This window comes from Embiotoca jacksoni, unplaced genomic scaffold, assembly GCF_022577435.1.
Source record: "Embiotoca jacksoni isolate LCO1_2020_lvr unplaced genomic scaffold, fEmbJac1.0.p SCAF_12, whole genome shotgun sequence".
NCBI classification, from domain to species: domain Eukaryota; kingdom Metazoa; phylum Chordata; class Actinopteri; family Embiotocidae; genus Embiotoca; species Embiotoca jacksoni.
Window position 1 is genome coordinate 18,253,307 of NW_027185252.1, and position 25,252 is coordinate 18,278,558.

General features: G+C 39.7%; 1 protein-coding gene across 1 annotated transcript in view; it reads left to right on the plus strand.

The window, feature by feature from the left end:
• Window positions 1-12,403, plus strand: part of LOC138195637 (cilia- and flagella-associated protein 46) — a 55,783-nt gene extending 43,380 nt beyond the window's left edge. The window contains exons 50-59 of the mRNA XM_069145253.1: window positions 51-215; window positions 6,352-6,431; window positions 6,821-6,881; window positions 7,027-7,059; window positions 7,484-7,586; window positions 7,715-7,845; window positions 11,027-11,108; window positions 11,334-11,470; window positions 11,625-11,723; window positions 11,988-12,403. Of these exons, the coding sequence (XP_069001354.1) occupies window positions 51-215; window positions 6,352-6,431; window positions 6,821-6,881; window positions 7,027-7,059; window positions 7,484-7,586; window positions 7,715-7,845; window positions 11,027-11,108; window positions 11,334-11,470; window positions 11,625-11,723; window positions 11,988-12,100 (1,004 nt within the window). The 3' untranslated portion in view covers window positions 12,101-12,403. The remainder of the gene's footprint in view (window positions 1-50; window positions 216-6,351; window positions 6,432-6,820; window positions 6,882-7,026; window positions 7,060-7,483; window positions 7,587-7,714; window positions 7,846-11,026; window positions 11,109-11,333; window positions 11,471-11,624; window positions 11,724-11,987) is intronic.
• The last annotated feature ends 12,849 nt before the right edge of the window (window positions 12,404-25,252 follow it).

Below are 25,252 nucleotides of genomic sequence, written 5' to 3' on the forward strand. Positions count from 1 at the left end.
ATACATGTTGAAATCATTGTATATCTATGATGTATGTATTGTTAAATTAGCAGCCAAACCGGGGGATTACGTGGTGGTACTGGCAGACAGGAAGTTGCTGGAGTTGCCGCTGGAGTCCTTGTCTGTCCTGCAACAGGAAGGTCTGAGTTCTGTGTCCCGAGACTTTTCCCTGCAGCTTTTTTACAGTCGCCTGAACAGAGAGGAACCACAGAAAGGTACCAAACACACACATATACTTTTAAAACATGTGTAAACACTGCCTAGATGTCCCTAACCTTTCCTAGGAAGCTGCCACTTTAGGACAGGTAGGCAGCTGATGTAAAAGATTAGTATTGTCATACTGTCCACTAAATTATCAGAAAAAAAAACATTTTACTCTTTAGCTAAATATATTTTTACAACCTTTGGATGTGACTATGAAGTTGCAAATGAGGCATTGGTTGGTCGTGAGTGTGTGCAGGAACATTAAAAATGTTTAAATTGTCTGTTAAACATTTGGCCTGACATGAGTTCATAGCGACCACACAGAGATGCATGAACACACAAACACAAAGGTTAGTCCACATGCATGCAAGTAAACATTGAAATATAACATGCAAATATTGTATGAGCTTCTTGTTCCTGCAAACAAAAGGTATGACTAATGCAGCACTTTATATAACACAGCTTTAATTGGGACCCCATTATAATATGTGCAAATGACTTCAATGGCTGGCAGTTTTTCAGGCAGGTCCAAAGCCATTAGGAGAAATCCTGCCTCACATTCATTCAGGCTGTTATTACTCCTCTAATTAGACACCCTGTTTAAATTTGTACAGTACTAATACTTTTTTAATTGAGCAAAGATTTTTAAATAGAGCCTACAATCAATAATTTCTTTCCTAAATTATATTTAATGTAAGAAAACCTGGTTTGTCTTTCTCAGTTTGCTCATTCGTATTTAGTTGATATTACTGCAGCACTGCCAATTCTGATTAAGTAGCAATAAATGCACTTTTTACCAGTTTCTTCAGAAGTGGGTCGTAGCTGTTTATTGCATGAGAGGTCAGTTAAGAAACATCAAAGTACAACTGTCTTTTTACCACACAGATACTGTTGGATGGGAGGAATAAAGTCTGTGTGATATAGATGCCTTATCCATCAAACAATGTAATTTAGGACTGGATGTTTGCCTCACATAATTCCTCATCATATTTGAGTAAATAATAGCTTATATTTGCGAAAGCATCTTGATGTCAGGAGGTAGTCATCCATAGAAATGGAATTTGTTCAGGAGAGAAAGGTCACTTCATATCCTGCCGGCATGCAGAACTTCATGCAGACATCCGTGAACACCACGGCCTGCTTTGCTAAAGTGGTTGTCCATTAACTGTGGCCATTTTGATGTGCCTGCTCGAACAATTTAGAATCAGGTCTGCAGATTTGATTGCCCAGGGTTAGGTGGTCTCCAAGGGTAACGGTTGACTTAGCCAATCAGGCTGGAAGCATTTGTTAAAGCTGTCAGCCTTAAACACACAAACTGAGTATGACAGAAAGGCACCACATCATCTCCTTTTTAATTAACACTGTTGGCATGCTCAAAGTCTGATTTAATGTTTGCACATTGGCGGGAAAAGAAAGTACTTTGAAATGGCGACTTTGCTGGAGCTGCAGCAAACAATGTCTGATATTATTATTTCTTTTGTCCCTAATGAAAGAAAAAACATCACCTTGTAGTTCATAACTCTCTTAAATATATATTTTTTTCACTCTGCATATTATTCTGAGATAATTTAATGGTACAAAGAGTGTCGGGTTTAGAAGCAGTACAAAGGAAAAACGTTAACCAAAACTGGCACAACACAGTCACCACAGTCTAGTGGTGTACAGAGGCTGTCTAATTCTGTCCTACCAAACTGGGAGTGTAGCATTTATGATTGTTTTGCTTAAATGTCCACAGTCTCTTAATGTCTAGGAAGTCTACAACGTTTTGAAGATAAGAGTTCTTTAAACTCTTAAAAAAAGTCTAAAATAAAGTATGGGTCACGCATAAATCTTTATTAAAGCTGCAAAGCAATCAACTGTAATATATAGTAGTTATAGTAGTATTTCATTTTTTTTTATTTTTTCAAAGAGTAAAGACAGAGAAGAATGGCCCTGATTTACATTACATTATTACATTACATTTCATTTGGCTGACGCTTTTATCCAAAGCGACTTACAATAAGTACATTTCAACCATGAGGGTACAAATTCAGAACAACAACAATCAAGATAGCCAAACTTCAAAGTGCTATAAATAAGTGCCATTTTAAGTGCTACTATTCAAGGTAAAGTCGGAAGAGTTGTGTTTTTAGTTTGCGGCGGAAGATGTATAGACTTTCTGCTGTCCTAATGTCGTTGGAGAGCTCATTCCACCATTTAGGTGCCAGGACAGCAAACAGCTGTGATTTTGTAGAGTGTTTAGCTCAGTGAGGGAGCAACAAGCCGATTGGTAGATGCAGAGCGGAGTGAGCGGGCTGGGATGTAGGGTTTGACCATGTCCTGGATGTAGACTGGACCCGATCTGTTCGCAGCACGGTACGCAAGTACCAATGTTTTGAAACGGATGCGGGCAGCTACTGGTAACCAGTGAAGGGAGCGGAGGAGCGGAGTAGTGGGAGTGAATTTAGGAGGTTAAAGACCAGTCGAGCTGTTGCATTCTGAATGAGCTGCAGAGGACGAATGGCACTAACAGGTAGACCTGCCAGGAGGGAGTTACAGTAGTCCAAACGTGAGATGACCAGAGCCTGGACCAGAACCTGGACCAGAACCTGCACCACCTTCTGAGTGAGAAGAGGACGTATTCTCCTGATGTTGTGCAGCATGTATCTACAGGAACGTGTTGTTGCAGTGATGTTGGCAGTAAGGGAGAGTTGACTGTCAAGTGTCACCGAGGTTCTTAGCAGTCAGGGTCGGAGATAACACAGAGTTGTCAAAGGTAGTAGTCAGGTCGTGGGTGGGAGAGTCTTTCCCCGGAAGGAAGAGCAGTTCAGTCTTGTCGAGGTTCATTTTCAGGTGGTGTGAGGACATCCACTGAGAGATGTCAGTCAGACAGGCAGAGATTTGTGCCGCTACCTGTGTTTCAGATTGGGGAAAAGAGAGGATCAGTTGGGTGTCATCAGCATAGCTATGGTAGGAAAAGCCAAGTGAGTGAATGACAGAGCCAAGAGAGTTGGTGTACAGAGAGAAGAGGAGGGGACCCAGGATGGAGCCTTGAGGGACACCAGTAGTGAGAGGACAAGGTTCAGACACAGATCCTCTCCAAGTTACCCGGTAAGTGCGGTCATTGAGGAAGGATGAGAAAAGGGAGAGAGCAGAGCCTGAGACACCAAGGTCCTGAAGGGAGGAAAGAAGGATCTGGTGGTTCACTGTGTCAAATGCAGCAGAAAGGTCTAAAAGGATCAGGACAGAGGAGAGAGAGGCTGCTCTGGCAGTGTGAAGCTGCTCAGAGACAGCAAGTTGGGCAGTCTCTGTTGAGTGTCCTGCCTTGAAACCAGACTGGTGGTCAAGAAGGTTATTATGGTGGAGATAGAAGGAGAGTTGATTGAAGATAGCTCACTCCAGAGTTTTGGAAAGAAAGGGACAGGTCTGTAGTTATTTACTTCAGATGGGTTGAGGGTGGGTTTCTTCAGGAGAGGGTTCACTCTTGCCTCCTTCAGAGAGTTAGGGAAACAGCAAGTTGACAGGGAAGTATTAATGAGATGGGTGAAAAAAAGGAAGAAGGTCAGGAGCAATAGACTCGAGAATGTGAGATGGGATGGGGTCAAGGGGACAAGGTGGTTGGACGGGCGGAGGTTACCACGGCGAGAACTTGATTGGGAGACAGGGGGGTGAGGCTGGGGAGGACTTGTGGACCAGCCTTGACGTAAGAGGACAGAGAGAATCAAGAGAGGAAGACAGAGTAGAAAGGAGATTGTCTGTTGCTGAGTTAGGATGCATGAGTGAGAAAGAGTCAGTTGAAGGGAGGGCTGATAAAACAGAGGAGGCCAATGAGGAGGGAGAGAGGGAGCGAATGTTGCGACGGACAGGTACAGAGTCTGTTGATGTGGGAGGGTTGTCGGTTTGAGAGAGTGGGAGAGAGTAAGAGATAAAGAAGTGGTCGGAGACATGAAGTGGAGTTACAGTGAGGTTAGATGTGGAGCAGTTTCTGTTTTAAATTAACATCCTTCACATTGTGCCCTTCTCCAGTATTTTGAAGGTGTACTGTGAGTGTTTGTTTTGGTAATGATGTTTAATCCTTGGAGGAATAATACACATGAATATTTTGGAAATAAAAGAAACGGGGTTGAAAGAGCACCCAGTCTGATCCTGCAGACATCTGTACCTTTTTAAAGGTTGAATCATTTGCATCACTTGAGTCAATGTTCAAAGGTTACTGCTGTGTGTGTGTGTGTGTGTGTGTGTGTGTGTGTGTGTGTGTGTGTGTGTGTGTGTGTGTGTGTGTGTGTATTTGTGTGTGTCATTAAACACTTATATATGCCATAGACAGGAAAATATAAAAACGCACTTTTCTAAATACATCTTTTGATGTCTGCATCAAATGCATGGGTGATGATCAGACCGATTGACAGATTTTATTTCGTCCAGACCATCATTACCATAATTTTGACATCTACAGTTTAGCATTGTGTCAAGAAGATATAGTGCCTGAAACCACATCTGAAAGGACTATTTGTTATTCTGAGCAGTGCTTTGCGTGATGTATACACAAGACAAATTAGCACAAACTATAAAAAGCTGGCCTTCAGGTGGGAAATGCTCCCCTTTGTATGAATGTCTGTTCTTGCTGCCTGAATTTTACTGCCTGAGAGTTTTGAGTGATACAACATAATATGTGATTTGAACTACACAGCTCCCTTCCAAGGAAAACTACAGGGACTAATAGTTTTCATTATTAGCAGGAATTTTTTAATGCTGGAGAGTTTTGATTGGTAGAATTAGCAGAGAGCCACAACAAAGTGGTGCATCTTATCTTTTTCGAGGCAAGAAAATATTTTCAAAGACGAAAGTGGAACACACTGATGCTGTGTGATCCTTAAGAAATGCACTCTGGCATAAATGGAAAGTGTATCGTTAAAAATGTTAATATATGAGGACACTTGAATTGCAAAAAATGATGAAGGCCTTTTTGATCAATAATATCGAAATAATTTTGACAAGTTTGTCATGTGGACTCTTTAACTCCCATTTGAAGGATCGGGAAAATTCTTGTTCTTGTCGTGCCTCAGAACATATTGCACTGTGACGTGTTGGCACCAGTTGAGGGAATTGTTGACAAGTTTATTGGGTCATTACAACAAATGTATCAGGAGGGATATGCTCAGAAAAACACTGGTATTTTTATTTGTCTGATTTTCAGGTGTGTTGCTTTATGAACAGTTGGAAATTTAAAGTGGGTAGAGATGAGAAGATGACGAATATCTCTTACTTAATGGACACTGAATTCTAAAAGCAAGAAATTCAGTCACTTGTTGAGTCCAGTATTTTTAAATAAAGTATTAGACAAGTGAAAGTTTATGTTCTACTGATGGGTGAACCTCAAGTTCTTAACCTTGTTGACATGTCCATGTGGTGTTTTTGGTGTACTAGAAGACATATCGTGAGTGAACTAAGCAGTCAGTGCCATGACTAAGTAGGAACTGCAGTGTCTCAAAAACACATCCAGCCAGGGTTTCATATGTCACAAACCTAAGGAACCAATCACGTCAACGTGTAGGGTGGGCTTTACATATCATCAAGCTGCAGGCATGGGGTGAAGCGGAGGGTTGGGATAGAGGCAGGGACTATCTGAATATCTACATCCGCATGAATGAAGGAAAATATATAAAGCTACTTCTAAGCCATTTTAAAGCATTCAGGGATTTTTTTTTTTCTTGGAGAAAATACATCATTTTGAGGAATATCGATGAGTTTTTAGGGGTTTAATCGATGCCATAAGAGAGAAATTTTAGCACTTGACTGATAAAGCAACAAATGGAGTCCTTTACTACAACCCTGCTGTTGGTCTGCCATGAAGTACAAAAGAGAAAAGTAATTTAACTTGAAGATTACTGCTTTAATGTCTCTGCTATTAAGGGTTGAACCCACTTTGACTCAAATTAATGTGGTAATTAAATGGATAATCAACTCTTAAATAATGGTGGATTCTTTCACTTTAAGACAATGGGTGTTGCAGCCAGGAGGAAACTTTTAGTCCTTCAGTCACCAATAAATGTCATTGACTTTGCAGACACCAAGAAAGTTTGTCTTCTTTTACCCACCCGTCCAAAAGCTGTGTAATCTACCCTGCAGACAAGTGTATGTATTAATTCTGCTTCCTGTTTGTGGCAGTTGAAGGTGGCAACAAAAATAAGACCAAAGGTGGCAAAGGAACTAAGGGGAAGGGAGATCAAAGCAAAGCCATCAAAGCGGTGAGTTCAGTAAATTAATCTGGGCCTGCCAGATACAGACAGCAATATTACTTTTACCTGCTGTCAGCACTGCCAATGATTTAAGTTCTTCCCGTCTGTCTTTTAAGTGTGGTTTTTCAATCAATTACATAATATGTTTTCCTAAAGATCCTATTTCTAGCTTCTGAGCATTTATCATCTGTCATGCACCACTTCTATTTTTTTCCACCAAACAATCGTTTTGCTTCGATTTCTTTTGCTGTCTTCTCAGTCTTAAAATCCACTTGCATATTCTCTCTTCTAACTGCAATTTGTAGATTTTGATGTGCTAGAGACAATATTTGCATGTGTGTATTTGCTATATATCACTTATTGACTTCCATTTTCTTTGTTTAATATTGTCTATCCAGACACCTGCCAATCACGTGCTGCTTTCCAACACTTTCCCAGTGGACACGCGGAACTTCAAATGTATCTTTTATTAGGATGCCGTTTCAGAATGACTTTTGTCAAATATTATGTCTGACTGTGTAGGTTAGATTGGATATTTCACTTAAGTCCTACAGCTGTGTTGCACCCATTTTCATATATCATAGTCCTTAACTTGCCTCTGAAGATATCGTAGACCCTTATAATGAAGGCCAGTTTGGTAAGAACTGATTTTAGTTTGGACCTTGCACTACATACTTAATCCACTTATATATTGGTGCATTTTTTTACATATGGGGCTGGGAATGTACCAGATTATGGCAGATTTAAAAGCTTGCTTATCTTCAATGACGGAACACATAGTTTCAGCTGCTTTCATTTCACATTGTGTGTGGGTGCTGTGAACTGCCAGAGGAGTGGTGGGACTTTAAAGGCTTAAGGAGCTAAGTTCTGCAGTGATTAATGGTCTCTTTTTACTACATTACACCCGAGCATTGCTCCTGTACGGCAGCTCGCTCTATTATGTCATTTTCTTCAATGTCTGGCGACATACAGAATGAATTTTTAATAAAAGTCCCTCTTTTGTGGCCTTTTGTGAGTCGAGATACAAGAGTGTGTATTTGTATGTTGTCTCTGTGGCACAGGAGGGACCAGTCTGAGCATGAGGATGAAGGAGATTTTGGAAACCCACAAGCAGCATTTCACCCATTTGTGGGAGGGCTTCATGGGCAGCAAACAAACCCCCAGGTTGGAGTTCATAAGTAGAAAAAAAATCTGTGTAATGCAGCATGCCTTTTTTTGTCTTGAGCACCGAGCATTCCGACAACTCATTGTGTTTGTCACAACACACCCGGTCACCTCTACTTTGCTAACAGATCTTCATATTTGTCAAGTCTGTCTGAGATGACGCAGGTGCTGTGCAGATGCAGTGCCTTTATTTACCTGGGGATGGAGAGCTTCATGGCAGTCATTTCACCTGCCAAACTAGCAGCCCTTGAACTGTCTGGTACTGTGCACTCATACACAACATATTTCCTCCTTGGTTGTACTATGACCTGCGAATGATTGTAGAAATGTTAGTTAAGAGCATTAAGCATTCGCATTACTCTCAACATCTTAATATAAATACACTACTGGGTATGGACATTAAAAAACAAATAAACAAAACACAAACAAATTGCTGTATATCATCAAATATCTACAGCACCTGATGTCTTCAGTTATGTAGATTTTATAAAATCACACAACACCTTGGGTTTCCTAAAGCGTTTTAAATGCAAAATTAGGATGAAAAATAGGTGGCAAAACACAGTAATAAATGAATGATTGAAATTTGCAGCAGAGCTGTTTGGGGATTATGTAAGCAGTAAATGGAGCAGTAGGCTTAATCTCTTCAAACACATCAATCTTTCATTCCCCAAGTGGGTATAAATAGAAATATCCCTCTGCTGCAGAGTGAAATCAATGAGCTTTTACCATCGAATACTTGCTACAACATTTTCTAACTTCACTAAGTGCCTGTAAAAATACTGTAACAGGAAGTTTTATGAGGATTAATGATTTTAAATTTTTGTAGTGGATCATACTCATTGGAAAAGCTGTTGAACATTAATTAACATTGCAGGAATGTTTGGTTCCGGCAAAAATAAATTCAACAAAAGTTGTTTACACTTTGTCTTGATAATGTGACCTTGTTGTAGAAATGTAGTGTAATCATAGACTGTATAAAAATGAATGGAGTCTCCAGTTCTGAAAAGTAAAGCCAATGTGGAAGTGCCTTAAACTGCAACACCGCTGTGAGCCACTAGGGGCTGGCTTCAAGAAACCTATTCAAAAAGTGCCAACCAGCTGCTCTCATGTAATACAAAGTCAATAATTTTTTTCCACAAGTAATTATGGTTTCTTTTGCTAAATTCACTCCTTCTGATCAGTGTTCTGGTGGTTCTTCAGAAAATAAATCCATCATTACTTACATATTAGGCCTCAAAGAGAGCATCTCTATGTTAGGGGGCTTGATTGACATGCCTTGGGTGCACTCAGGTTGCTGGTATAGGTGGGCGGGCATTATGACCTCAGGGTCTCAGTCAGATCGACCACTTGTTCCCCCTCAACTCATCCAAATACAGTCACTTCTGCCTCCAAAAAAAGATGCCAGACAATAAGCTTTAGAATGGCACTTCACAAACCAATGGGTGACTTAATGGTGGGTTGCAGGCACTACATTTTTCTGTTTCTCTTTTTGGGGATTTGTTTTCATATATTTTTGATGAGATGTATTTGGATTCATGTTTAAAGACATACAATAGAACACATCCGTTGTCATAAATCAAAGTATTTTAAGACATCTTTGCTGAATCATTTCAACCTAAAATCCTCATTGTTTCAATTGATTAATGACTTGAAAAAAAATAACTCAATAATTACTCGGTTTTCTTGTAATCAACTTTGATAAAAACATAAGCGGATCTTTAGATCTTTTTTTCTTAAAAGAACTCCTGTGATTTATTTACAGTCAGAGGACAAGAAGACTCCAAACTTTTCTTCCCCCTCTCAGTTATTATAGAAGTCTTCTTTCCTCTTTCAATATTCTTTAAATAAATGATAACCTGCCCCCAAATCGCCTTTGAGCTGTTCACACCTTCAAAAGAAATTTCAAAAAACAACCACAGCTTCATCTTCACGGCCCCTTTCCTCTCCCTCACCAACAAACAAAGGTATTGTGAACTACTTTTTGGCCTTTTTTTTTTTTTTCCAGTGTGATTGGCAGAGTGTCAGGTTGACCCTGCACGTTGCTCCAGGCCAGACATATGTGCCACCCGCTAGCCTGGTGTTAGTGCTACTAACTATAGTGTGACTGACACCATGGTCTGAATTCCAGCTGTTACTTCACAAAGCACCGGATTGTTCCTACTTAATTGGCCATCATGCTTTGATTAGGTGATGGCAGATTTGTGTTTCTCGGAAAAAAGAGGCGTCACACACGGTCCAGGCGGCACCATCTGTACGCGTACCTTACCCGGGAATTGTGTTACTTTACCACAGCAAATTTGTCTTGTTTGAGTAAAAAACATTATGTCTTCATGTGATTCTTAAAGGAACAGAGCACAGTGACCTTTACATTGCTTTGACAAGACCTGCACAATCGAGACTCGGAGTGGACTGACGTTTAAAACCTCAAACTCCTCTGTAGCAATGACATGAAAGCGGTGTCTTCCTTCACACACAGGCGTGATTGTCAATGTACAGGAAGTCCGCCAAAAGGCACTGCCTAACCTTGCTGCCATAGACGATTCAGTGGGTAGTGGATGACCTCTCTGACACACACCCTGTGGCAGACACAAGCACCAGATCGTCACACACTGGTCAAGCCCAGCTGCCTGTGATCATACGTTTGTCAGAGTATCAGTGTTTCAGTGCTTCAGACTCCTCCTAAAAGCCTCTCTGGCTCCGTGGCACGACCTCAGATCAGATAAGATAAGAATTTATTAATCCCACGGTGGGGAAATTTAGTCGTCACAGCAGTTTAAGAATACAGGCAGGAAAGATAAGTACACAAAAAGAACAAATTACAAATACACACACAATAAAAATACAATAGAATAAAAAGAAAGATTTATTGAAAACAAATAAAGACAAATGTATAAATACACACACACACAAGCTATATCCAGAAAATAGATAAAGACACCTTTGGGTGAAAAGGGGCAGGTGCTATGACGGACCTGCCAGTGTTCTTGTTTTTGTTTTTTCTACTTGAGTAAAGTACACCGAGAGCTTCATCTGAGCAGGGCAATGGATGAAATGTCATGTTTGAGTTCATAAATAGAGAAACATACTTATGTATATATATATTTTTAATTCCTGTAAGTGTAGAGTGTCTTTATTTTGCCTGAGATTCCAAGAAATGGTGGGAGATGAATAAAACCAGAAGTCGCTGTTATTCACAGTAAATGTCTTTATTTAACCTCATATCCCCATAGACATATTAAACAACTCTTATTTCTAAACATTTTAAATATAACACAGTTCATCTTTAATGCTTTAAAGTGCAGACAAAAGCGAAACAAAACAAAGGGGAAAATGCCATATCGTACGATTAACTATACCAGCTTATCCTTTAGCGGGTCCCATTTGGAAGAATATTCATTGTCCTGTTGCCACATAATAACGATGTTTGCTGTCCTCAGGGTGCCGCATGGCTCTGCTCTTTGACCGGGCTCAGAACAAAGCCAGTGAGCTCCGCCAGTCAAACTTTCACACGCATAAGAGGTAACGAAGCAGCTTTATTGAATGAAGCTCTAACTAAATTTGTACTTATCTTTCCGTCTACTCCATTTCTGTTTCCCTTCTTCTTTCCTGATATGTCTAACTGGACTCACTTTGACTGGTTTGTGTTTTTGTCTTGTTTTTCAGCTTTTTTTGTCGGTGGCAGTTTGTAGGCAGGGCTTCCCCTCTTGTTGTCTTTAATAAGATTTCCATTTCTCATGTGTCCAGTGCGGGACAGTTTGCCCTGGAGAGACCCTTGGAGACTGCTCTGCTGTTGAGTATGTGTGGTGTCGGCTGTGTTGTCCTCAACCAGTGGAACAGCAGCCTTCAACAGAACACGCACAATGTAGCCACTGTCCTTAACAGTAAGTTTTGGACTTACATTTGAAGCAGTCGTGCCTTTTCTAACCACTTACTATCAATACGAACATTGTAATTTAGCATGTTTAGGTATTTACTTTGTGCCTGGGCTCTATTAGAAGTTATAAAACAATCTGTGTGTCTCTCCATGTGTTGCAGATATACTAAAGGTCAAACAGCCCTGTGGCCAGACAATACATAACCTAAGAAAAGGGGACGGTTCAAAGATGCCACTTCACGAGGTCACAGGATCTCAGGGTACTATATACATATATTCAGCTGGCAACCTCATTTAGCCACATATTTGCACTTTTATTTATTGTAGATGCTTTCAGTTTGCATAATCAGAGACAACCATATGTATTTGTGCATGAGGCCTGGGTTCTTTGCAAAGAGAAAAAAAAAAAAAAAGTCAAGCACACTCAATGGAATTATGAATCCAACTGAGCTGAATTTAGAACTGGCTGTATGTAGAGGGTACAATTCAGTATAGCTCTCATGTAATTACTGCTTTCTCTGCAGATCAAGGGCTCCTCACGGACTCAAAGACAGACGACAATCCCCACAAAACAGCTCTCACACCATCAGCTTTCAACTGCGTTCTTTATGGACTTCCTAATGTAATTGTTACATAATCGAGTGTCTCCCCTCAATATTCTCAGTTACATTTCACAGCTGAAGATGATTACCGACATACAATGCTGTATGCAAAACATTGAAGTTTCTGAAATGTGAGGGGTCTAAACATTTCATTAAAGATGATTCCTCACTCTTTACTTACATTCTCCACTTTTTAAGTTTATTAGAAGACAGATTTTATACTTGATGGGTTTAATATTGATTTTGCCATACACAGTCAACATGGCACATAATATGCAACATGCCCCACTTGATAAAATAGAGCTCGATCTCTCATTTCTTGGGGACATGGTAGCTTATAGAGATCCGCACTATATATGCTTTGTATTATTAAAATATCACGGCTGAACATTGGGCTGACAAGTCTTTACCTGTCGGATCACTGCCTGAGTTTTTTTAATGTACTGTCCACATCGGTCACCGTCATTGCCAGTGTTTTATTAATGGGAGTTTGTATTTAACCAAATTAACACTTTGACGAGACTAGAGCAGAAAACTTTAGGTTATTTACATAACCCCGGTTCTCTGAGTAGCATGAGTGAGTGTCTCTTTGAATTTAAAAATAGTTCACTGTGCTAATTTGGAACCATGTTTTAGTTTTTCTAAGATTAGGAAAACAAAAGTTTAATTAACATCCACACCACCATGCTTTTAATGTCTCCAGTGACTCTCTGTTGGAACGTCAGTACCTGTAAAACTCTGAGCTAGCTTAGATTCTAGGTGATGATGCATGAAGCATTCACAACACTTTGAGTGTGAAATGTACCCAGAGACTTTTGTTTAATACTGAACTACAAAGAAAAAAAACAAAAAAACAGGATAGTGCAATGTTCACCATCTATATACAATACCATTACATTTTATGTGTTACCAAAGAACCTCGTGTTTTCTGGACAGAAGGCTCACAACACATCTTCCACCTTGGCTCCCATTGACGTACTGGCTTGGCATCATTCCTTACATGAGCGAGCGGGAGGGGTCCAAGAGGAGCACACTGGTCCTTTAAGCACAAGTGTAATTGGCTATAATGAATGATGATGATGATTAAGAATGCTTTAACGTGAAGGTGGGTGCAGGAAGGTTACATTCATAGGTGTTATTACTCAAGCACAAATCACTTGATCTTTTACAATCCTTCATGTAGAGATGTTCCCTGGAGTGTTTTGCACTGTTGAGTCACTTTCTCAGCCCTCGAAGGACTGATCTCTAAATAGTCCCTTTGAGTTTTCACATTAATGAAATGGGACTTAAGATGATGCCGATGATTCTGATGGTAAAGCAAGGGCTTGGTACACGACCTTTAAAAAGACCTACAAGCAAGAGGAGGCGAACGCATCTGGCTCCTTTCAACATTCAGGTGAATAGTGCAGGACATCATGAATGAAGGAAAAAGAATACAAATCAAGTCCATTCCTGCGTGCAACATTTCATTTTGCAGGTAAGACCTGAATTTCCCCGCAATGAATTTCAGTGAAGAACGACGCATGATGAATTTCTTCCAAGGTGGAAATAGATCTCGTTTTCATTCAATTCACACAGAGGTCAGTCTGGAGAAAGCCACCAGTGCTCTGCCAATTTGAGACCAATGGTGGGTGAGTATTGATTGTTGTCACTTCAGAATGTCTTCAGGTGCAGTTCATTTCTCCCTTTTCATCTGTCCTTGCATAACTTGGAAATCACTCATGTGTGCGTTCACCAACATGTCTTAGTTCTGCACACAAGAGGAGATTGAAAGGATGCTTCCATGAGGAGGCTTCAGTACACAAAACTAGACAAAAACATCTGTTCATTGGAAATCTGTTTGAATACTGCTGGTGATGTAATGGGATGCCTTAGCACTGCGTCACAGTTAGGTTAGCAAAGGGCTTAGCTAAGACTGGAACCACAAGAAAACAACTAGTCTGACTCTGTCCAATAGTGTTGTGTCGTTTGCAAACAATTTGTTTCTAACTCAGGAATCATTTCCTGAAACATTTTCCTGAACATTTCTCAGTTCAGTAGAGCTCTGAGTCAGTTGCAAGTGAACACACAGGAATACATGCACTCACTTTACTGTATATAGATAGACTTCCCCCACAGTCACCCCCCTTTATGAACTGGCTCCATGCTAAGTACAGTAAATAATGTTGAGCTGCAAAACTTTAACAAACAGCCATTCTGACAAGCAAGGTTGATTGATGTAGCCCTGTGAAGTATCCAAGGAGCTGCTGCTTCTTTATTCAAGACCTGAGCGGTCTGCCTGATGACCATGGCTGTCCAGACAATGTTCTGATTTATACCTTTCCTTGGCAAAGTTTCGGGAATTGTTGTTTTGCATAGAGACATCATTAAAGTCATGGTGGTGTTTCTGTCTGGTTTTGCAGGCGTGCTTACAGCCATGCCCCAGTCTAACCTCCAGCTTCCATCGAATATCCCTATCAATAACTGCGTTGTTGTCCTACAAGGAAATGGTTTTCTGTGGTTGATATATAAATCAAATTGTAGATTATATTCAACAAGTTTAATGGTGCAGTGGCCCAATAGAGATTGTGAATGGCTTTATTTGGAAAAGTTAATTCTACATGAAATAACCAGACCTGCTATTACAACTAATTTCAAAGCATATTACAGATCCTTGGCTGTGTATAAGATCATCTATTACTGTTATTGTATTAGCTAAATACTGAAATACTCTTAAAGTTTGTAATCACCAGTAAATTCTGCCATTTTGGTTCACGTAATACAACAAATACAGATGGAATATAAGAAACAACCTTAGTGGGTCACATTGGAAGTATTTGTTGTGTTTAATTTAACCAAACGCACACATTTTTTTTTCTAGCTAGTGCTTTCAAAACATTTTTAAAGCAAATGCACTGATTGAAATAGATTGTAACTCATTTACACGCACACACACACACACACACACACACACATTTAAGAAAAACTACAGTTTTAATGTGTTTGTACAACGTATTAACAATTATTACTTTTATGCAGGAATCATAATGATTAATGTTTAATGATTCTAAACTGCAGCCTTCACCTTCCTCTCTAATGAGTGGCACTGGAACTATTGTATATGCTACATATTTGTAATTCCAGTAAAACTATTTAGACCAATGCACACAATAAATGAAAATGGTTTTAATAAAAACAATAAACCAAGTAAATTTAGGTTTATATGAAAAAAAAATAATAATAAATAAAAAGATATAAGAAAACTAGATGAAATTAATAAAATGGATTAGCATGAGAAGAAAACAATTTAAAGCCTCACTACGATAAAAAAAAAAAGTAATTAAATAAACAAAATAATCACCATTAAACAATCTAAGATCTAAAAAGCCACCATCAAAATGATCACAAAGGTTTTTGTCCTGCCTTCTAGAACAAATAAAAGACCAGAGGACCCAGAGGGCTGTTCATTGAGTAAGGAATGTCAGAAAAGTCAATTGGCGCAAAACCATGAAGTGCTTTAGTGACAGAATTTTAAAATCAAAACAGAAGCTGACAGGAAGCCAGTGTAAGGACTTGTTGTGTAACATGTACCTTGCTTCAGGTCCTTGTCAACGCCCACGAATCAGAGATTTGAATCAGTTGTAACCAACTGATTCATAATTTTTGATCTTAACCTTTCATATAAAAACATGTATTAGTCTCTGGGTCGCCCAGAGAGAAAAATAGATGCACATATTTTTGCGATAATAAAAAGCAGATTTGGTGACATACCCCACATGTACCCTGAAGTTGAATTCTGAGACAAAAATAACACTGAGGTTTCTTACCTGCTGGCTCAGGATAAGCCCTAGAGAATTTAATATTGTGGTCAGTTTCTCTCTCTGATCCCTAGAACATATAACTAAAAGTTTCAGGTTCATCCTGGTTGATCTGTAAAAAGTTTAGTGACATGCAGGATACTGATATCGAAAACCCATCTAAGAACAGCAGCAACAGCAGATCGATCGCCTCTTCACTTCAAACTGGGAGGGAAAACACAGCCAGTAATCAGGCACCATTTTATTACCAAAACTTCCCTCTATATATCATGGCAAGATTTAAGCTTTTCACATTTGGTCTGCATAGACATAATCATATTATCCTTGCTAAAAAAAAAATGCAATTAGATGGTATAATCACATCAGCACAGCGTGTGTTGTAGCCCACTTCCTGAGCACACAAGCTTTTATTGATTTTATAATTGAATGTGTTGAGAGATGCTGTGCACAGTAAGTCTGTGTTCTGATGTGGCTGAAGAAGCTCTACTGCTCCATGTTTAAGATTACATTATAAGGCCATTACTGTACTACAGCCATACTGAGAGTTTTACGTGTGAGGAGGAGGAAGAGGAGGAGGAAGGGAGCGGAGAGGAAAAAGTGTCATCATATCACACCTCAAAAACTGTGTTGAGATGACAGTGACACGGAGACAAAGCCACATTTCATTACTGGGAAACACTGTACGAGGAGATAATTACTTCATAGATTATTTGCAGGGTGTACATGCAGAACATGCATGTTTCTGTCTACTTTATAACTTGAGTCTGTAATTCAAACTGGTTTCCACCATTTAAAGTAATAATATTACTGCAACACAATAGCACTGACGTTTGCAGATGGAAGAAAAGTAGGCAGGCTGACAGCACTGCCATGTAAATGACATTTTCTAGGTTTATCTTATTCACCTTGAATCAGTAGAATTGCTGAGGTGAAATTCAAAATTGCAAGATAAGCAGAGAAATGTCATACTTTCACTCAGCACAACATTGCATATTCACACAGTATTTGGAGAACACTGAAGTTACCAGGATTGCACGTTTCATGTAATGCAGTGCAAACTCTTTGTGGTAAATAGTAAAGAGAAATAATTTTATTCATTTCATATTTTGCAGGTAAAGGAGCAATATATAAGCAGAGGATGTTGTTATAATAGCCTATTTTCAGTGTTTTGAGCAAGCAGCAACCAACAATAATGGCAAAAGGGACCATATTTGGATGAACTGGGGGGCGAATAGTGGATTTGACCAGACCTTATTGGGAACCCGAGAACACTATGCCCTGCCCACCTATAGCAGAAGCCTGCCTGCACCACAGACCTGTCAATCAAACAGACAACTCCCCAAAAATGCCACTTTTGGAGGCCTATCATCAAATTTTTGATGGGATTATGTTCCCATGGACCACCAGAAAACTAATAAGACGGAGTGACTTTAGCTAATGGCACAATAATGACTTGTGAAAAAAATTACTGATTTTGTATTACATGGGAGAAGTTGAATGGGAGTCAATAGAGCCAGAGGCTTTTTGGAGCCAACCCCTAGTGGCCCTCGGTGGTATTGCCGTGTCTTACATCCACTTTTATATACAGTGCATCCGGAAAGTATTCACAGCGCTTCACTTTTTCCACATTTTATGTTACAGCCTTATTCCAAAATAGATTAAATTAATTTTTTTCCTCAAAATTCTACACACAATATCCCATAATGATGATGTGAAAAAAGTTTTTTTGAATTTTTTTGCAAATCTATTAAAAATAAAAAATGAAAAAAAATCACATGTACATACGTAAGTATTCACAGCCTTTGCTGTGACACTCAAAATTGAGCTCAGGTGCATCCTGTTTCCACTGATCATCCTTGAGATGTTTCTACAACTTGATTGGATTGAAGGTATATCAGAAGCAGCTAACACACATTGGTCCTCAAAGCAGGGCCATTAGTGTCAGGGGTGCTCCGTATAAGAAATGACTTGGATAAGTTCCCTGCCACTCATTAAGCAGGAGCTCATATAAAAGCACTGGCAGTCTGAGTCCTAATCAAATAATATAGGAAGTATAGCATGTAAAACAAAATGGGAACAGGTCCTGCTAGAAATGAACACAACAGAGATTTCTTCAAATATTGTATTTACCATTTTATATATACTGCATAAGGGACTATAGGTTTCTTAACCCTTAGCATTAGGACTAGAGTCATAGTATATATATGGACCCTGTAACACAGCTTATCTTAATTCTTCCTGTTGACCTGTACATTAACTGTTTCATCAGTACAGATGCTCTACTATTTTAGCCCCTTGGCTATCTTCTAATGCAGTCATATTACACACAATTATGCATCATCTGATTGCATCCATCAGCGACCTTTAGATTGCCTACCTTGTGTTTTCACCACTCCGCTGTCTTATCACTGTGTCTGTTTAGGAAATTAGGATTCTGATTGAGAAGGCTGATCCAAATAGAATCTCCTGGCCTCTCATTAGTAGAGTAAAATAGCTGCTTAGTCAAGTAGAAGCATTTCATTTAGTGGCAGCCGACTGGGTTTCTATGCCCGATGCGATGATTGCTTTCTCATTTTCTTAACTGTTCCCTATTGGCTGTGGTTGTCTGCTCTGTTTCCCCCTTCGTTTTATCCATCTGATCTCATGATTGCTGGTGTAAGCGTGTGAATTCTAATAGCTGCAGGTGTATTATTGCTGATGTTCGACACCATGTGTCTTTTTCCATTCAGCAGAGTGGTTTTTGTACTGTTCTGTAATGCTCTACAGATGCTCAGCTGCAGGGTGCACACTCAACTGTTCGATCTGGAAAATGACAATAGAATTCTGATTCATGAAGACTGATTGCCAGAAGGAACTGAAGAACTTGTAGAACACAGTAAGAAGGGGACGCCACACAGGGAGGAGACCTCAGCCAAAAGTCATACTTCAGAGGAAAGGCCACGCCCCCCACTGTGGCATGTAGGGGAGGCTCTGACAGCCAGGGCCTGACATTTAGGGTTTGGGATTTTTAGTTTTGTTGTGCACGGCATCTTTCCAAAGCAGTGAAAGGAGCTCAAGTTTAGACACTGAAGTCAGCAGTGTTACAAACAACAGCTGTTTTTCTGCTCAAATTTGTTCAACTTTTCTTTCTTTTTTTTTTTTAAATAAGTACATCTCAAAAAGAAAAATAAATAGCCTATATATTTTATAAATTAGAGGCATTTTAAAAAGATTACTTTTTTTTTCTGGACAACTATTAACCCCATTTAAAAAATGCTAAAACAACATGGGTGAGCTAAAAGTCTAGAAGGCAGTATCCATTATTACAGGAGTCTATGTTAAAGAATCATCCACAGTATCTTTGTAATTTTGTGCTTCAGTAAGCAAAAGTAAAGTAAAATGGTATGAACAAAATTTGTTTCAGTTAAAACCTTTGTAAATCATAAATAATATTACCCAGATGTAGCTTATTTAAGGGAAAAGGGGTACAAAAACTGAGCCTGGTGGAACTAAGAGGAGATAGACCGATCTGTTTCAATCTATGTGACACAAGGTTTCCACACAATGTGAAGCGTACTGTAGATCAAGAAATAGCAACTTATTGTTTAAGCTTATAAATAAGGCTTGTATGATAAATGGCATTTCTATAGCTCATGTCCTAGATAAGCGTGCCCGTTTCATTAAGCGCCCTGCTTGTTGGGCTTGTTTGTTCAAATTTGGACTTGCACTGTTAACATAGTCACAGTAAATACACCTTTTCAGACTGAACTACATGTATGTTTTCTATGAAAGAATCTAAAGGCTTTGTGACTTTTTTATTTTCACAAAATTTGTTGGCTCCTTAGAGGTTTAGCGGAACATCCATCGGAGTGAGCCAGGAGGTTTCTGTGAAATGGCATCATAATTGGAAAGATTGGTAGATGGAGAGAGATATCTATATTGTACCTACTCTCGGGCCTCACTTTCACAGAAATGTTCCAGCAGTTTTATGCACATTTTTTGTATCAACCTCTGCTATCGATCACACCAGCTATCGAGAAAAAGAATACACGCATCTATGTGTCGAGACAGGAGGATCTCGCAGCATCAGCCTGGTGATGAGACCCCCCCCCCCTCCCACAGGCAGTGCTGACTGACGGGCTGGGTCAGTCTCACTGATTACCCAGCAGCATGTCAGTCATGGCCGTGGAGAAACGCTGATAGATCGTGGTTGACACTGTGCGGATGGAGGAGTGGCCCTTAGGCAAGGAGCTGCTTGTGGCACCCCTCTGGGGCTTTAGACTCCTACCACCCTCACCACCCCCACCTCTCTGCAAGGGCACGGTGACTCAGGGGAAAACTCTGACTGCCCATGCATTCTTACACTGGCTGTGAGAACTGCAGCTTCCACACAGGACGTACGGAAAGTGGCTGTAATGAGGGGTTTCCATTTTTTTGTGTATTGGTCTGTAACTGCTCTGAGGTAGCATTGTTGTTGGACGGCTGCAAAGTCTCATTAGCTGTGAACAGGTTCCGTGTCAGGCAGAACACAACCACATCATCCTAGTGTCATGTTGTCAAACTTTACACCTCTGGTTCACTTTTACCATTTACCACATGACATCAGCAGGTTTTATTTCTTATTTCCAAAGTTATGCCAATAAAACATGTTGGCACCCCTTGGACTGTTTTTTTAAGTCACAGAATTGCCATGGATACAATGAGGCTTTCAGGAGCATTTAATCAGGTCAATGAAGTTCGAAGTGTGTATGACACACACTTAAATCAGCATTGCACGTAGGTGTTTTAGGACATCATAATTTGAATGGAGTTGACATTTGTGAGACCAATATGGGATTTTAAGTTAATAACACTGTGGTGAGTTCAAAACACGGTGGTGAGTTCATAACACGGTGGTGAGTTAAAAACACGGTGGTGAGTTCATAACACTGTGGTGAGTTCATAAAACTGTGGTGAGTTCATAACACTGTGGTGAGTTCATAAAACTGTGGTGAGTTCATAACACTGTGGTGAGTTCATAACACTGTGGTGAGTTCGTAACACTGTGGTAAGTCAATTTCCAGATTCCGTATTTATTTATATTCTAATCAAACAGTCCCTTCAGGAAATTGTGATCTTGCAATCTCAACAATGAAAACAGATTAAGGCAAACTGCAGCATGATTATTGTAATATTTCTTTGTTGACTAAATTTTTTGTAAATACCTTAGAACTCCTCAAATTACATCACAGTGTTTGAGAATGTTTGCAAAATCAAGCATTTCACTCTATGAAATGGAGGGACTGATCAAAGGACTAATTCCAAATGTAGGTTTACTGAACTGTACAAGGTAGGAGGGAAGGTGCAGGAATAGTTAGAAATCAGCTTTGTACACTCTGCAGAGCACAGGAAAATGGATTTTTTTTTTTTTTTTTTTTTTAATCATATTATGTTGTACACACCAGTTATTACATTGTGCACACGGGATACTGACTCGGGAACACAAAATCCTCTTCTTACACAAGATAAAAAAAAGAACTATAATCTTTCAGGGCTTTGGGGGCCCTGCAGGTTTAAGCGGGCTGTCTGAACAAACTAAGGAGGTACTGAGGAGGGACGCAAAGATGCCTGTTGCTCCTTTGGGTGACGGTTAATGCAAAATGGTCAAAATTTTGATTTGCAGCTGTTTATTTCTCTCAATCTTTCTGACTTATTCGCCTCACCACTCGCCTTCTTCCCTCAATCAGGAGTTGTTCCACTTTGACAAGTACCTGCGCTTCAACGAGCCAGCAGCGGGAAGTCGCAGGGCTGAATGGACGTGCTGAGCACGTGGAGTACAGAAAAGCGATCATTCTTGCCGGCAGGACTACCTGACCCAGACCAGAGACAGGAAGTTATGAATAGACAGTTAAAACTGGGTTCAGGGTTGCCTGAATTCTTCTGAAAAGTCAGTATGGACAGTGAAAGAGCTCTCAGTCACAAACACAGAATACCATGTACTACATACTGTCTAATGGGATGATTAGTCACTGTTTTAACTCAACTATAGGTTCAAAAATAAAGTAGCTGTTGACTCTTTACTGTATAAAACATCATATGTCCTAATTAAAGGGACCACTCAGTACGTTTCCCTCGAATACATCCACTCTACGCTATAGACTGAGGCTTTATTAGCCAGGCTCCCAGCTCTGCCACAGATGTATTACCTGGATCACTGTGCTTGTGTTTATTCAGTCATACCAAAACACAAACACAGCATGTGGGTTGTGAAGATATTCCCAAAGGTAATATAATATTGCAGATATGGTCACAGTATAACAGTTTAATTCTTACTAAATAAGGAGACAGGATTGGTATTTAGTACAACAAATGACAACATGTTGGCTGTAGTTCAAACAGCATTTAACTAGAGTTTAACTTTGACTTGTGCACATTCAAAGACTTCAATGTGTCTATTTGACTGTAATATCCCAAAACCTATTATAATCCATGTGTGTACGGTATGCAGTACATATAAAACAAGGATTTTCTTGATTTTTAAACTCATTTGACTGTAATCCTATTACATAAATCTAGTGTGCTAAATGCACACCAGCACAGCACAATAGAGTCAAGGAAGAAATATGTTGTTTTAAAGGTCATGATGTAACCCTGATTCCCTCTCGTCTCAGCACCTCTTGTCTCCGCGGCGAACAGAGTATCGAATGGCAGCAGAAGGCAGCTTCAGCTGAGGGACAGCGGCGCAGCAACCGGGGCCAGAAAGATGGATCTATGGATCGTGTGCTGAGGTCTTGGGAACGCTCCGAGCAGCTGTGGAAAATCATGCAGGAGACAATCCTTGGAAGTGTTCAAGACAGCAATGCATCACATCAGGCTCTCAGAGGTGAGGTGTCTGGAAGTTCATGTGTTTCATCACGGTCGACCGAAGGCTTCTTTTTATGTTATGATATTGGTCTTTCACGGCATCACGCGAGGGGATAAAATACTCCGGCATGCAGATTTATTGCTCAGTGAAGGCATTACAACAGAAACAAAAAGTGATATATGTACTTTACCAGCTGAGTACAGTATATCGCCATGTTTGTCTGACTGTTTTATCTCTGAAGCCTCCCTACTGAACTGAAATACATGTTGTTCAAAAGCACTTTGAGAGCAAAGGAAAGAAAAGAAAAGTATATTTTCCATTCACTCCCACTGTCCGGTTCCAATGTTTGGCCTTCCTGTCATTAAGTTATTAACCCAATTATCAAACCTTCCTCCAGACGACAACTACCCTCATAATTATATTTATTATGTCCACACAAAATTTTCATTACTCAAGGGAGGATTGAGGGGGGGGGGGGTTTCCACACCATTAATATGGTCCTCATAGTGTATATACATTACATACATTATAGCATATTTAGATAGATATGTTTGTGCTCCCTCGCAGAAATAACTCATCTTGTTTAAGACACACTCCTTTGTTTGTTGAGAGCCACAAACTTATAAAACCGATGGAGGCGGACCAAAAAAATTCACCTGAGAAATCAGGTCAAATATGCCACCATTCACACCTCCACCAGCATGGAAAGAGAGCCTAGTGTGTGTGTGTGTGTGTGTGTGTGTGTGTGTGTGTGTGTGTGTGTGTGTGTGTGTGTGTGTGTGTGTGTGTACAGTACAGTAACATTCAATATTTGTAAAAATGTATTCAGACAGCCTCCCGCATTATGAATTCAAGGACAAAGGTTGCTTATTTAGTCGTAGCACTATATGCAGTCCGACACTTGAGAACTGCACACCTTGAAATGGAGAGTGAACCCAATAGATGGAGAGAGTTAAACCAAACCGCGACAACCCCCCCGAGCAGCCAGCACCCTCAATTTGACACAGAACTCTGAGCAAGAAGCTCATTCCATCTGAGAGCAAGCTGCGATGTTACCTGTTTGTTTACATTGACATTTTTTTACTCGGGTGTTTATGGGGTCCCGCCAAGGAAAGGTAGGCCATTTGGGGATGCAATCACTTCCAAAATGTTGCACACGATAATGAGGTCATGATTTCTGCTCACGATGTCTCCTGCCAGAGAGCCGAACTGTGGCAAATCAAATTAGAATATTATATTTGGTGGTTTCTCTGAATCAGTTTGAGTAGGAAAGGAGTTGGAGGATGAGAGGTAGAAAAGGAAAAGAGGAGTGACACAGTGTTGTGTCCTCCTTTGTTCCTCATAATTGAAGGTCAAATGAATCACCTGATGCCCTTCCTGGCTGCGGAAAAATCACGTTCACGTGAGCACCGAGGGGATAAAATGAAATCAGTCTAATTGCATTTGGACGTATGTTCCCAGCCTGCATTGTTCTGTTCTCCTCAACATGTGACATTACTTCATGAGAATATGATATGGAGAAAAAAATGCACAACCCCTGAAATCTGATTAAATAATGAACCAACCGTACCGGTCCCAAGCTTTCTGTTTTTCCACATGAACACACGTTTTCTGAAACCACATCCGATGTAATGAAAAAAGACTGTTTGGAAATTTGGCTGTTCTCATTCCAGGGCATCGATTTTGTCGCAGCCCACTAACGTCTCAGAGATATGAACATGGTGTCTCAGGTTTAGACAACAAAAAACACATGGTATGGGTTTGGAAAAGATCTTGGTTTGGGTTAAAACAAGTGGTTTTACTTTTGTAACGTTTTGTACATCACATAAGTACGTTAAATATGTCACGTTAAATATGTTACATTAAATATGTTACGTTAAATTTGTTAAATACGTTATGTTGTCTAAAAGAACTCCTTGCAATTTTATCAGTGAAAAAGGCCTCAATAAAAACGTGTACACTTTTAGATTGTCTATTGTTTTTTTGAAGCGCCATTACCATTATTTTTTATAAACAATGGCTGAAACAACGATGTGTGATGTCAAACGGGTCATTCATAGTGACACAAACAGCTCATTGTTTTGTTTTTTGCAGTCTCACTGCTCTCATCTAGTTTGATTTCAGCCACAGGCAGGGAGCTACTTTCAGCAAAATATCTGTGATTACACAGCCAGTTAACGGTTAAACTTGTGTGATGATTAGTTTGTTGTTTCTGCCCCAAAGTGCCCCAAAAAAATGTATGCTTCCTTAATTTAGGTGCAAGATGTAGCATTATATACACAAGTATTTGACGTTAAAAACAATGACATTTTATTCTTCCGCTTACTGTTTTTCGCCGACTCACTTTTAAACTGTCAGCTGGATTTTTTTTCGACAGTTGTACTTTAGAAATGCCAATTCCTTCATTTGTTCCCCTTTTACACAGAACAATTGAGAAAAAAGTGGCAACCATTGAGGTTTTTACTGCTGCTCTGACATTTCTTGTTTGAACAAATTTCTTTCATTTTGCTGTTGTTTTCTGTCCATAAAAGATATTAATAGTAAAATCAGCCAAATTATCAAATCTT